Genomic DNA, 13,448 nt, shown 5'->3' on the forward strand with positions numbered 1-13,448 from the left:
TCCCAGAAACATTTGACTTACTCTTACCAATAAAAAATAAGTTAAATGATGAATTAAGACAAAATTTTCTGTTAAAAACAAAAGCAAACAAAGCTTATAACTCAGTTTAGTTTAAACGATAGCATTTCTGTAATATCACTACATTGGGAGAGTTGGCTGTCTTTAAAAAAAGGTAATAAAGTAAACCCAACAAAAACCCACAGACCTGTTCTAACAAGGAACTGGTGTTCCACCTTGCCAACATCCATGTTTAATCCATGCAGAATTTGTAAACAAGTTGTCAGGCCTTTAGAAGTAAAGGCAAAGATGTCTTCCTTTATTACAATATTTAAAGGCTATTACTTGTGTTTTTTAATAGCTTGTCATTTATATAATAAAAACAAATATTTGTACAAAGATTCAGTTTCTTTTTAAAAAAGCAGATCAGTTGAGTGTTTCATACTTTAATATATAAACCAAAACATAGGAAAGCTATAAAAACATTAATGTGTGCCATGTATTAAACATGTAGCCTCATATTTTAATGCTTACATGTGGAGATTAAAAAAATTATCACAATGGAAATTTTACTTTCAATTATCATAAACAGACCAAAATACAGAGTAGAAACATGTCATTTCTGAAACTTGACAATTAGCATCACTTACTCTCAAACATCAGCTGGGCTTCAAGTTGTACACCGTAAGCGTAGGCTAACATTCTACCAATGGAAGCGTTACAAAATGCATTAAGAGAAAATACTGCCAGTAAATGAATGTCTTAGTCTTTTTTTTTATTTAGTAATTATTTTTTTTAAAAGAGGCTGAATTGGTTTGATAGGTTTGGGTTTTTTGCTGTTCTGCTATCAAAGGTCTTCTTCAAAACTGTTCTGTGAACAATACAGCCACATTTCAACTAAATAAAAAGACAAATAATAACAGACCAGCTGCTTTTTACATTTTAATAATCGTAATTCCCCAATGCTGTTCTTGCTTTCTGCAAAGGGGAATTGGTTTATTTGGCACATTAAGGATTAAAAAAAAAAAAAAAGAAGTCAAGAACCGAACCAAAGTTTACAAACCTCCAATTGTAAGTTAGTAGTTAGAAGGAAGAAAGCCAGAGACAGATGTCACGGCAAAATTAAAAACAAACACACACAAACACAACATAAGGAAAAGGTCTGCCAATGATCAATATCATCAGTGCCTTCTAGCTGAAACAAAATACATATTATTGTTCAAACCATAACTGGATTGCTAGGAACCTTCTCTCACATCCTATTGTGCTCTTACTTACAGTGTGTAAATCCTCGCTCAATGGCAAGCAGGCTTTGATGAACACATTTCACATTGTGTAATTTTTTTCTTAATCTCAAGTTTTAATGCAGATACTGAAAGATCTGTAAAGTCCTGTAAACTCTGGCTGCCTTCCAGTAGTCTGTAGCAAATGCTCCTTAGGCAGCACTTTGTTTCACTTCAAGTAGGGTTTCACACTGTGGTATCTCCAAAGTCCTTGTTCCAGCGAATATATGCTTCCAGGGTCTGAGGGCTCAAACTACGCTTTATCTTCTTCAAAGACTCAGTGAAATCTGATAGCTTGATATTCCTCATCTAAACAAGAAGTGGAAAATATCAGGATCACAGATGATCTCAGAAATACTTCAGTATTCTCTTTTAACAAAGCAGATTCTACAAGTGCTCTATCTTGATTTAAGACAGACGTTTTTGCACAGAGAGGTCACTCATTCACTGGAACAACCTCCCCAGGGATGTGGTAGAGTCCCCATCAGTACAGGTTTTCAAGATGCAACTGGGCAGGGTGCTACATCATTTCATCCATGTTCCCTTTCCCACAGAAGGTTGGACCAGCTGATCTTTCAGGGTCCCTTCCTTCTGATCTGCGCTGATCTATGATTCTATGACCTGATGCAAGAGTCCTGTAATTTAAGACTACCAGTATTTACTGGTTTTAATAAACTGACACTTGGTAATCATGTCTGCCTTGTTCTTTAATAGCCCATGAGACTTCATTATTACTTCCTATCTAACTAGTGGCGTAAGCTGGTGCCTATGCAGGCACAGGAGCAAGTGACGGATGGGACATGGGATTTTTTAAACACGTTTATGCCATACCTCTGCAGATCAGGAGAAGGCACTGAAAGCTCCTGCCCTTACCACAGCTGTTTTCATACCATAGTATGTTGTCAGCCAAGTCATACTCATTACCTAACCTCTCTGCTTCAACACATGCCTTCCAGTTTGGCGAGGACATGACTATAAGCAGACATTTCCCGCACAAATATGATGTGAGATAACTAGTGTATGGAACAAGCGGTCTCATTACTAAAACATGAGAATTGGAGAAGATTGCCCATGTTTCCTCGGGACTACTGTTTATAGGCTACTAGAGGTAAACCTGCATTCACAACAAATTATCCTGGATGTTCTCATCTTCCTGCAACAAATCCTTTCAGCTCATCATAGCCTTAGCCATGACCTTAGGCTAAACACAGAAATCACGGGGAATTAAGTTCTGCTTCGTTTTCCCCTACATAACTGTGGTTTGCACACTCATTTGAACAGAAACCTTTATACACAGGATCAATCTCTTACTTTTCTTTTGAGCTTTACAGATGCAATTTGTGGTGGCGATGTTTTTTTTTTTTGCTTTATGATGGTCCATGTGAATGTAAGTATTGCACATATATGCAAACAAATCTGTGTTAAAACACTTCAGAGTGTTCAGAGTCATCACTAAGATGACTTGCTTTATGTAAAGATTGAGCTGGTGGCAGAAATATATCTTTTGACATAATACTTCTGGGAACGTTTTTGGGGAGTGACACTGCAAGAAAATAAAAGCCAGGCCTCTAACATCATGTGATAGGTAACAGAGCAAGTTGCAGTTCAGTGTGAATAAAAACACAGTCAACTGAAACCAAGAACTTACTATCAGAAAAAGAGGTGGTGTTCGTACGCCTGATTAGCAACAAGCTACACAACGTACCTCAGACATCTGATAACATGTTCTTTTCTCAATGACTATTTGCAAAGAATTTTCTCCAGTGAATAAGAAATAAAAAAGGGTAATAACCCCCCAAAATTATGCCAGGTATTTCGTATGATGCTATGTGTAAATAAAGGGACCTTTATAAAGTTTCTGGTGAGCATGCATTCTATTCAAAGGGGAAAATACAACTGCTAGAGGAGCATACCTCACTGGCAGACATGTTCTTCACCTGTTCCGGTTTTAGTTCTGGAAAAATAAAGGAAGATCACTGAGTGCCATGAGGACTCTTTCATTGCTTCTGACAACTAAAACATGTTAAAGTTGCTTTTATTCTGAAAAAACTCCACAGCTAAAAAGTGGACCTCTCAGCCTCAACGTAACGTCCTGCACAGAAAGGTACATGGTATTTTTCTCTCCTCCATCTCCATTTATCACCTCCCTAACAAGGCTCCTCCCACACATCACTGCAGATACAGTACAAAGTGGTAGTAGAACTACTTCCTTCTTAAAGTATGGGGAACAGCATGCAGAGCTGCCTTCCCCCATATTACTCCTGGTACAACCCCCCTACTGCTCAAACATGCATAATTTGCAGACAACAGAAAGGTATGGCAGCCAAGAACACAGAAATAAGATCAGGCAGGGCACACAGGAGTGCTTCCTGCCCTACGGGGTACTGGTGGGATCAAATAGCATGACATTTCACAGTCTGTCCTCAAAATAGACGCGCATGAAGTGATCTGTCAGCAAAGTTAAGCCTGCATACCTACACGCATACACTATTAATTTCAACAACTCTAAATATACTCAAAATCTTTGGAGGCATGATGTCTCCGGTGAGAGCTATTTAATGCAATTCACTTTCCCAGTTATTATGCAGAAATTTGGAAGATACACCTTACAATCCCAACAGCTGAAAGTAAGTGGGTAAAAAAAAGAACATTACTTTCCAGCAGCTGCTTTTAAAGAGATAATGCACCGGCAATACTGCATGTTACAGGACTTTAGACTCAAAAAAAATAGTAAAACAAGCATGCCCATAAAACATGCACAGGCCTCTCTGCTCCATAAGCTATTTAAGAGAGTTGCAACAACTTTTGTTTACACATAATAGACTGATATTACAGAACACTTCTGCTCTGGCTGCTTTCAGTACCTTTCTGTCAGGCAGGACAATATATCTATCTGAAAACAGAAAACTAACATCAAATCTTCAAACTTTTCTTCTCAAAATCCCACTACTGATTTCCACTGAACAAAATCAGCCCTTTCAGATGTGGCTACTGGACACATAATACCTAGCTAATTAAAACAGAACAAGTAGATCTGCCCACCTTTTATAAAACCAAGTAATGCAAGTCAGAAACTACTATTCAATTAATAATTTAGATACAACAGAACTGACATCAGCCTAGGAAAGATGCACTATTCACAAATCTGTGAATAGCACTTCACCCTGCTTTCCTCTTAAGACACAAAAATTGTCTGTTCCACATAGTGAGGTACTAAAGGGGTTTGTGTAAGGTAAGTCTTATACTATTACGAGAAACAAAAATCCCATCTAAAAAGCTTAATTTCAGGTGCTTAAGAATTATAAACATGCATAAGAATACAGTATCTTTAACATCACTGAGTTTTTTCAAAACCCAAATAAAAAGCTATGCAGCTTACCTCGAATAGGGCCCAGCGCTGCATCCTTTGCTAATGCAGTTAAATCACTTCCAGAGTATCCATCTGTCATTCTTTGTCAAAGGAAAAAGTGGGGGAAAGGAGGAAGGTAAAAAAAAAACAAAAAACAAAACAAAAGAAAAACAAATCCCACTTCAGATCATATCAATTTAATTGCAGATGATTAAAACATAGCTTAATCAGAAGTAGTTTTACTCTGGTGTTTCACAGGTTTCATAATCAAAGCGCAGTCAGCGTAAGTGACCTGTATTTCTTTCCCAGGTTAAATTTAAAGTACAGATATTCAAATCTCAAATTACATTCTAAGAAAAGCAAAAAGATAGCAACCAACTTGGATTTGTAGATGAAAACTAATCTCAAGCACATTTACTATTCTCTGTCATAAGGATGCTCTACCACTAGGTTGTCATAAATTACTATGAAACCAAAGCTTTCTGTACTCTTTCAACCCATACAATGCAGTGAGAACCCAATACCACACATTCATTATGATGTGATCACACAACTGGTTTTCCGAATAAAACTACGCACGCTTTCAGGTGACATCAGAGGCAAACAATGGGCAAAAGCATGCCTTGCTAAAAAAACTAACAACAGTGTTTGGTTTTGAAAGTAAGTGACAGTTCTGCAGCATGCCCTTAGTGGAAAGGGCCTGTTAGCAGCTGACCAGTGAACTCCAGAGAGTGAAAAATTCTAATTCAGAAGAGTAAATACAAATCCAAAAAGCAGCACCAGTTTACTTAGCAAGTTTAACTTCACACATTTAACTTCAACTCAGAATTGTAATTCAGCCTGTAAGTGAAATACAGCAAATAGGTCCTTATTCAGAAAGAAACAGGTTCTACAAGTTTGATTTGCACACACTTCCCATTGATTCGGGAAATATAGTGTAAATGTGCAGGTATTCTGTGTGAGCTGAAAGGAACATAAATTGTGTTATTTACTGGGGTTTGTTTGTTATTGTAAGGCTAGCAGACATACATATCATCCAGATGCTCAGAACCAGAAGCAGGGAGGGAAATCAAACCAAGGACCCAATCTCTATGGGAGCTTTTCCAGAATTACTTGATTTCCAAGTTAAGCAATTAAATACTTTGCAGATTAAAGATCTCCACTGAACCAGAAAGCCAGCAATACATACTGCCAACACAGGTGAAAAGAAGTAGTAATGGTTACCCGAAGAAAAACTTAAAACCAAAACACTCCCACTCAGCTTATAGAGCTCTGGCCAGCTGCAGCAACAAGAACTCCATAGGCCAGTCTTCTGGAGAGCATTAATTCTGTTACAATTTTTAGAAAACATTGCCAAGGAGTGAAAGCACACGAAGTCATGAAGGAGGTTAAATACCCATCTCTTTTGAAACTAAGGACAATGGGAGGTGAAGTAGGCAAAAACCTCAAATTTTGTTTTCTTTAAACCCTTTAAAAAAAAGTGTACTTAGGTTCCATTTGTAATTTTGTTCATAAATTTGCAGTCAGAATTCAAGACACATTCTTTTTCCTCCAGTTAGCTGTTACTGCAGCCTAAATATGGCCTGAACTAGCCTCCTTCAAGAACTTACTCTGTTGGATTATAAAACATAATTCTGTAACATTACTAACACTAAGAGACTGAAAAATGCTACATCTAAGACTCTACTCACCTCCTGGGTACTGCTACTGACAGCAACAGACTGAAGTACATACATTTACATATTTTTGACATCTCACAGACTTTTCATTCCTTCCTGCCCTAAATGCTTTACCTGCTTTTAGTCTAACTACCTTCACATCCATTACATTTAATTTCTGAGGGTGACAAACGGGAGTACTGTGTCAATCTTAATGATGGAAAACAAACCAACTTGGTTTATAATAAGAAGGGCATTTAACCCACATTTTTCCAATCAATTATGAAATTGAAAAGAATCCAGAATTATCCACTGCTTGATCTGTGTTGGTTAATACCTTCAACAAACCTAGCAATGGGCCAACAAAGAAAAGGTGCTTTTGATTTGAAACGCACACCAAGTGCAAACCCGGCACTGCCTTTTCCCATCAGGAAGGATAGCTGAATTGCCTGGGGGATGGATGGAGAGAAGCATTCCCCTCCCCCCTCCTCCTCCTCCTCCTCCTCCGAGAGGAAAGCACCGATGAGCATGTTTTAACACCACAAACCCAGCAGGTGGAGTGGGATAAAAACAATGATGTGTATGCATACATAACACACTTTCACAGAGCCTGACAGGATACCATCTTCCCAAAACACATCCAATTCATTCACAGCAAGTGTTGTCACTATCTGATGATTTATATTAGTTACATTTTGAATGTATAAAAGTTTGAATGAATGCAGTAGATGAATATATTTATTTAGTATAGTTACAAGCTGCTTACCTAGCTAGTTGTGCCAACTCTTTTTGGGTCAATGGACTTCCTTGCTTGCTTAGAAGATTTTTTAGCAAAATCAGTCTTGTCTGAAAAGAAGATACATTTATCAGATGGAAAACTCATTTTCACAATGCACTTAAAATTCTGTTGCAACAACAAAACTACATGTTTATCAGGTTAGCTTCCATGCTTCACCAGTTTAAACCTGCCTACAGTACTTTGCTGATTTGACTGTAAACTGTAATCTCTTCAGAGGAAGGGATAGGGACTGGTTAATAAGGAGATCAAGGGTCAAACTACTTCAAGAATTATACATTAGAATCCTCATTAAAAGCCCTAATCTGCTGTTGATGAAAATCTTCAAGAAAGCTCCTTTCATCTTTTGCAATGAGTATCTTCTCCAGCCAACCAAACATGCTCTTGCAAGCCCTACTTCAGACTTGTCTGTGCCTGCCAGTATGTAAGCAGCATCTTGCTAGCCAAGAAACACTGAGTACCTACTACCAAATTTACTACTGGCACATGTAACAAAAGGCAAAAATTTAATATAGCCACCAAAATTAAAACACCATGTATATGGCCAAGCTGGGCCAGAAGTTAATTCACAGAACTGTATTCAAGAATAGCCTATGAAATACATTTTATACGCTTTAATTAAATTGATCTTAAAATTAAGAAAACGCACAGAAAAGAATACTTACTTCCTCATTTGGTAAAGACACATATACCCGCTTGGTGAATCGTCTAGGGAAAAAAAACAACATATACATGTATACACACACTCAAAGATCTAACATTTGGTGTGATGTCAAAATTTCACTTACATCATCGAATTCTAGGGAGTAGAACTACAAATTAAAAAACCAGACAAACAAACCTAAACCAACACCAAGTAAACAATATGCACTAGCCACTGGTGTCACTTTACTCAAAGTTACAAGACCCCTCCCAGAGAGGAAACACTCTAAAAGGTAGAAATACCACTGACTACCAGCAACAAAATTAAGCATCTCTTCGTTGTACACAAAAGGCCTTTGGAATCCTTAAGAAGGTTTTGTTTGTTCAGAGTGCTGCCATACCTATTTTCCTCAATCAAGAATGAAGAGAGGAAAGCATGAGAACCTGTAGCAAAAAAGTCCTAAGGCAAATCTACAGCAAGATCTGTAATTGCATGGGACATCGGAAGTCCAATATTCACAGAGAAGAAATGCTCGATTTCACTGATCAAATTTCTTTCTTCATCCTGCCATTGAAATCCAGATAATAAAGCAGCAGTATGTAAGATAGAAGAGGCTTATAAAATGCTGACTTGTATCAACAGGTTCTGCTGGTTTGGACAATTCCACAGCCATGATGCTTCTGCAGATGCATCCCAGAAGAGAAGAGCCAGGCACCTTTTTGGTGAGGTTAAATAATTTAACTGTCCTGAACAGCTTTTGCTGCTTAATCCAAAACTTACAGTAACCAAGACACTAAGTAGCAAAACCTGCTCTTTGTAATGAACTTCATATTATTGTATTCCAAAGGAAGAGATATTTTGATACCTGAGAACAGCATCATCAAGCTCCTGTGGCCTGTTTGTTGCTCCCATCACAAGTATTCTGTCCTCTCCAGAAGACTGCACCTATATAACACAGGAAAGCAAGACAGCTTTCAGTTTACATCAAGCAGTAACACAACAAAACCAGTTAAGGACTTGCTGTATATCCAGTACACTTACGGGGTCTTACTGTATATGCACTCCCCCCCTCACACCCCGTACAGTTAGCTTTAAAACATGCTTTAGATAAATGTAAATTCAAACTAGAAATGTATATGCACTCCCCCCCCAGCCCCACACACAGTTAACTTTAAAACATGCTTTAGATAAATGTAAATTCAAACTAGAAATAAGCAAAAAGAAAAATAAAAAAGGAATGTAAATTCTCCTGTACCTCATTAATATTGCCTCACCACTGTAGCAATATTCCATATGCTAATCAAATACAAAGACTGATCAGTAAAAAACAGTGCTGCATGACAAAAATATTCTGATATTCATTTGTGTGTGTGTCCCAACTATGAAATCCAGTTCCCTTTCCTATTATGTATGTGCTATTAAATATATTCTTAATTGTATCCTGTCATCTCTATGTCACGATGCCAAGAAAAAAATTACAGCTCAAGAAGCAGCATACTAACACAGAAATTAATCCTTCTGATGTGTCAGAGCTATGTATACCCATGATCTGAACTAGTCTGAAATCCTCAGCTTTCAAGTCTCACCTTGACAGTGGGTGCTTTTGTGACATGTATCACTTAAAGAGACACTATTTGAAAGCTATTTAACCTTTAACCTTGTTTTACTTTGCCCAAATGAAGAGATGTGCTTTACCAAGATATTCAATTACAAACAAGGATTCAATTCTGCCTAACCCTCAAGTGTCCCTCTTGCCCTGTAAGAACGCTGGTTCTCACAACTCTTATTATTTGTTAACCTTTCAATCCATTATTTCAGCTCGCCGCCAGATTACTGCCTTCCACCCCAGATTGAATATTCCATATTACTACAGTATGCAGATGAGAAATTAACAGATATAAGTAAAATCTGTTTGCCAGCCAAGGTGGGGAGGAGGGGTACGGAGCTAAGCCCCAGCAGCCAAATCCTCTTTATGCTTCACCTGTAGCATGCACTGGCACTACATTAGCCGATTCAGATAAATCAAACAATACCTAAGACTTGATACTTACACCATCAAATTCTATTAGAAATTCTGTTTTTAAACGCCTACTAGCATCATGTTCACCTTCTCGTCTTTCACACAAAAGGCTATCAACTTCATCTACAAAACAAAAAAAGCCATCTTAATTAAGCATATAACATCAAAACATCTTTATATTTATCTGAGGTCTTTTGCTAATATAGGGCTCCAGTAAGAGAAATCAGATCTTCATTATGCAGGAGACAGACACATCTTAGTAAAATTTAAAAGCTGGTATAACGTGTTGTCCTTTGAATATGTAACACCAAGCACAGATGAGAAGGGGAAAAAAACCCTGCTGATAATAAAATGCAACTCAGGACAAGCAAAATCCATTTTCATCTTTGACCTATAATCATAAAAGGCACAGCATTTGTAATTTTGCGGGCATTTCTTCCCACTATTAACACCAATTAAGTAACTTAACAGTAACCTAACGTGCTTTATATGCAACTACTGATAGACAGCTGGTCACAGGTGAGACACTCTTCACTGCAGAACTAAACAAAGAAGTTTACACAATTATTCTAATTTAATAAATCAAACTATTTAAGAAAATACATAGAAGTCAACAATATTTAAGGTCTTACCAATAAATATTATAGAGGGCTGAAGTTCTCTGGCTACTGCAAATAGAGCGCGCACCAGTTTCTCCCCTTCACCCACCTGAAACAACAATAAACTGTTTTTGCAGGAGATTTAGAAAGTGTCTGTTACAAGACAGCTAACATAAGAACCTACAGGAAATCTTGCTGATAACCAAACACAGTCAGTCCATTCATACACACTCAGATTATCAGTAGTTCAGTATTACATATGACAGCATTGTTTATGTCTTAAGATTACAAATTTACTTATGATCATGAATGAGTTGTGAAGATACTTTGGTGCCTAAGTTATCAGAGCGAAAGGGAGCTGGCACCTACTTCATTTACTTTTTAAAGAAGAAAAACACACCGCCACTTACTGATACGGCAGCCAGGGTCATCCTGAACTGCAAAAGCCTTTGACATCGAGTTATCACAAACCAAATATTTTTACTTCACAAGTCACTTTAAAGCTTTACTTTCACTACAGGCTAACAGTTCACCAAGGACTCATGAGAAGTCTCTGGCGTTCTTAAGCCTCAACTACAGCATGTGTGTTTCCAAATCAATATAATTTACAGCTGCTACTTACGTATTTTGAAGTTAGGCTCGCTGCACTTATATTAAAGAAGGTAGCATTGGATTCTGCAGCAACTGCTTTGGCCTAGGAGACAGGGAAAGAAAGAAAAAAAAAAGGTACTTTTAAAAACATCACACTGAAGATACCTCTCTGCTTCTGCAGCTAGTACTTATGTCCTGATTGATGATTTTGAAAACCTCTATTCCTTCAAAGGGAACACCTTGTAGATAATAGAGAAAACTTCCATACAGGCCACTTACAAATAAGAACAGGTAAGCAGCCAAACCACTAGAAAAATTTCCAGACTCGCTTAAACTTCTCTAATCACATCATCTCCATAGCCAACTACAACTTGCTTACTGAAGAATACAGGTCTCCAGCTCCTTCCAATGTATCCTAAGTAGACATGAGAAGCAGTTTTAACTCATTTAGGGTGGTAATTTAGGGCAGCAGTTGGATCAAATCACATAAAGAATTGTGGTTATTTTTTTTTTCCTCCTTACTCTATCTATACAAAAACTGTTTTCAGAGGAGAGCTAGGAAAAAATTAGATCTGCCATAATGCTCACACACAGTACCCTCCACAGTTTCACCACATTCAAGAAATTACAATTCCCTGGTTATACAGTTTAATTTCAGTGATTTGCAATTATGCCCCAGTACATAAACCACAACTGCTAAGCCCAAGCAAGCTGCTCAACATTCACACCCCTGTGCTTCAGAGCTGATCCCGCTTCCGTATTAGCAAAGGGAGCTTGCAGCTGCACCACACCATGTGATGCAGGATGATGTTCCCAGCTCAGCTGCATCAGTACACACGATGCTCCCTGGTTGATGCACAGCCTTTTCCTTCCAGTTCCCCTAATCTAGCTTATCAGGCTGAGGGAACAAGCAGCAGCCAGACAGTTCCACAACTTACTCACTTTCTTTATACAGCAGTATGGAAATGAGAAACCCCCCTTCTTGCTACTGTGCTCCCTCTCCATTTCCAAAATGCACTTTCCGTACGTTTAGTGCAAAGCAGACTGTTTGTGATTAATCACTGCTGTACACAGACAATTAACCGTGTCTTCAATTATCTCTGAAAATTAAACTTGGACTTGCTGGTTTAAGATATTACTTGCGATAGTGAAAACAGTTAAACAGGGAACAGTTTACCAATTGCCTCCCATGTAAAATCCACAATCAAGAACAATTTTGCGTTTTTGTATTAAATTGACACTGTAACACTTATCCAGGAAGAATACACAGTTTGTTACTACAACACCCAAACTGAAAGCCATCCTCATGGTTACATTATAAATCCACCAACTCATACATGAAGTAGTTTTCTCACCAACATTGTCTTCCCATTTCCTGGTGGGCCGAACAGCAATAAACCACGTGCAGGAGCCCTAAGTCCTGTAAATAACTGAAAAGTATATCATCATAAGTTACCTCTAAACACTTGGAAAAAGTGTTACTTTACATTTGTAAGGAAATGGTTTAAGACTGAGGTATGGCTTACTGGCTACCTGTGGTAGCAACAGTAGCAGTGCTACAACAATACAGGGTTTTAAAGAACCACAGTCTTTTACTAACCTGACCTAATGCACATCACTATGGTTTCCCACACAACAGTTAAATTACATTAGGATTGTTTTGTGCATAGACATACTATGAAAGCAGCATAAAAGGCTTGAATACTTCCCACAACACAGACCAGCCGAACAAGATAAAGCATCCATTTGATTTAAAAAGGGGGGGAACGCAGGTGCGTAGTTAAAGCAGTGTTCTTACTAACGCCATATGGAAGAACTCTTTCTCTTTTTCTTATGAAATGAAACTTGAGAAAAGAAGCTTTGAGTGAAACTATTTACAACCACCTACTCTTTCTAAATGCTGCTGATAATAATCTCATTTTGTATTGGATTCATCTTTCCTACTCTGTAAAACTGCACCCATCACGTGTAGCATCACAGCAAGCAAGTCTACAAATTCAGAGTACACATATTTTGATTATTCCTATAGCTTTTCCCCAGCACTTTGCCTTTACCACTTTCCTCAAGAGTTCTGGAGTTCCTTCTTTGGTCTCACACTCCCCCCTCCATTCCAGCTTCCAAAAATTCCAACAATCAACCAAAAGGAACAGTAGGGCATTTCAAATATACACATCACTGTCAGCAGGCATTCTTTTCCGCAATGTCCATGACAACAAGTGACTCTGTTACCAGTGTAGTATTTCTGAGATGACCAACCAACATGCATGCTTTTATCATTTCATCATTCACAGCATTTTGCTTATGCTTGACTTTGATCGCTAAAAATAGTTATCCATCCCAACTGTATTCACTAATACATACCACCTATGTTCAAACATATTGCAGCATTTTCACCTGGATAACTACATTCCTCAGCATTTCTGCTTTCTGTGCTGCACACCACCACATGCATCTCCTGCCTGACCCCTTTTGTTTGGAACCATTCTTTGGGAGTTCCAGCATTTTCTGATAC

At 38.0% G+C, this 13,448-nt stretch overlaps 1 protein-coding gene across 4 annotated transcripts in view; it reads right to left on the bottom strand.

The window, feature by feature from the left end:
• Positions 1-427: 427 nt before the first annotated feature.
• SPAST (spastin) overlaps positions 428-13,448 on the bottom strand; it is a 34,736-nt gene continuing 21,715 nt past the window's right edge. For all 4 annotated transcript variants that reach the window (XM_061471098.1, XM_061471096.1, XM_061471097.1 and 1 more), the window contains 10 exons: positions 12,292-12,366; positions 10,968-11,039; positions 10,379-10,454; positions 9,778-9,869; positions 8,592-8,671; positions 7,749-7,791; positions 7,054-7,133; positions 4,660-4,730; positions 3,194-3,234; positions 428-1,589 (listed from right to left, as the gene is read on the bottom strand). In XM_061471098.1, the coding sequence (XP_061327082.1) occupies positions 1,467-1,589; positions 3,194-3,234; positions 4,660-4,730; positions 7,054-7,133; positions 7,749-7,791; positions 8,592-8,671; positions 9,778-9,869; positions 10,379-10,454; positions 10,968-11,039; positions 12,292-12,366 (753 nt within the window). In that variant the 3' untranslated portion in view covers positions 428-1,466. The remainder of the gene's footprint in view (positions 1,590-3,193; positions 3,235-4,659; positions 4,731-7,053; positions 7,134-7,748; positions 7,792-8,591; positions 8,672-9,777; positions 9,870-10,378; positions 10,455-10,967; positions 11,040-12,291; positions 12,367-13,448) is intronic.

The sequence above is a fragment of the Pezoporus flaviventris genome, unplaced genomic scaffold (assembly GCF_033815535.1).
Source record: "Pezoporus flaviventris isolate CSIRO_AGI_PZ_B2104156 unplaced genomic scaffold, CSIRO_AGI_Pfla_v1 ptg000066l, whole genome shotgun sequence".
Classification (NCBI taxonomy): Eukaryota; Metazoa; Chordata; class Aves; order Psittaciformes; family Psittacidae; genus Pezoporus; species Pezoporus flaviventris.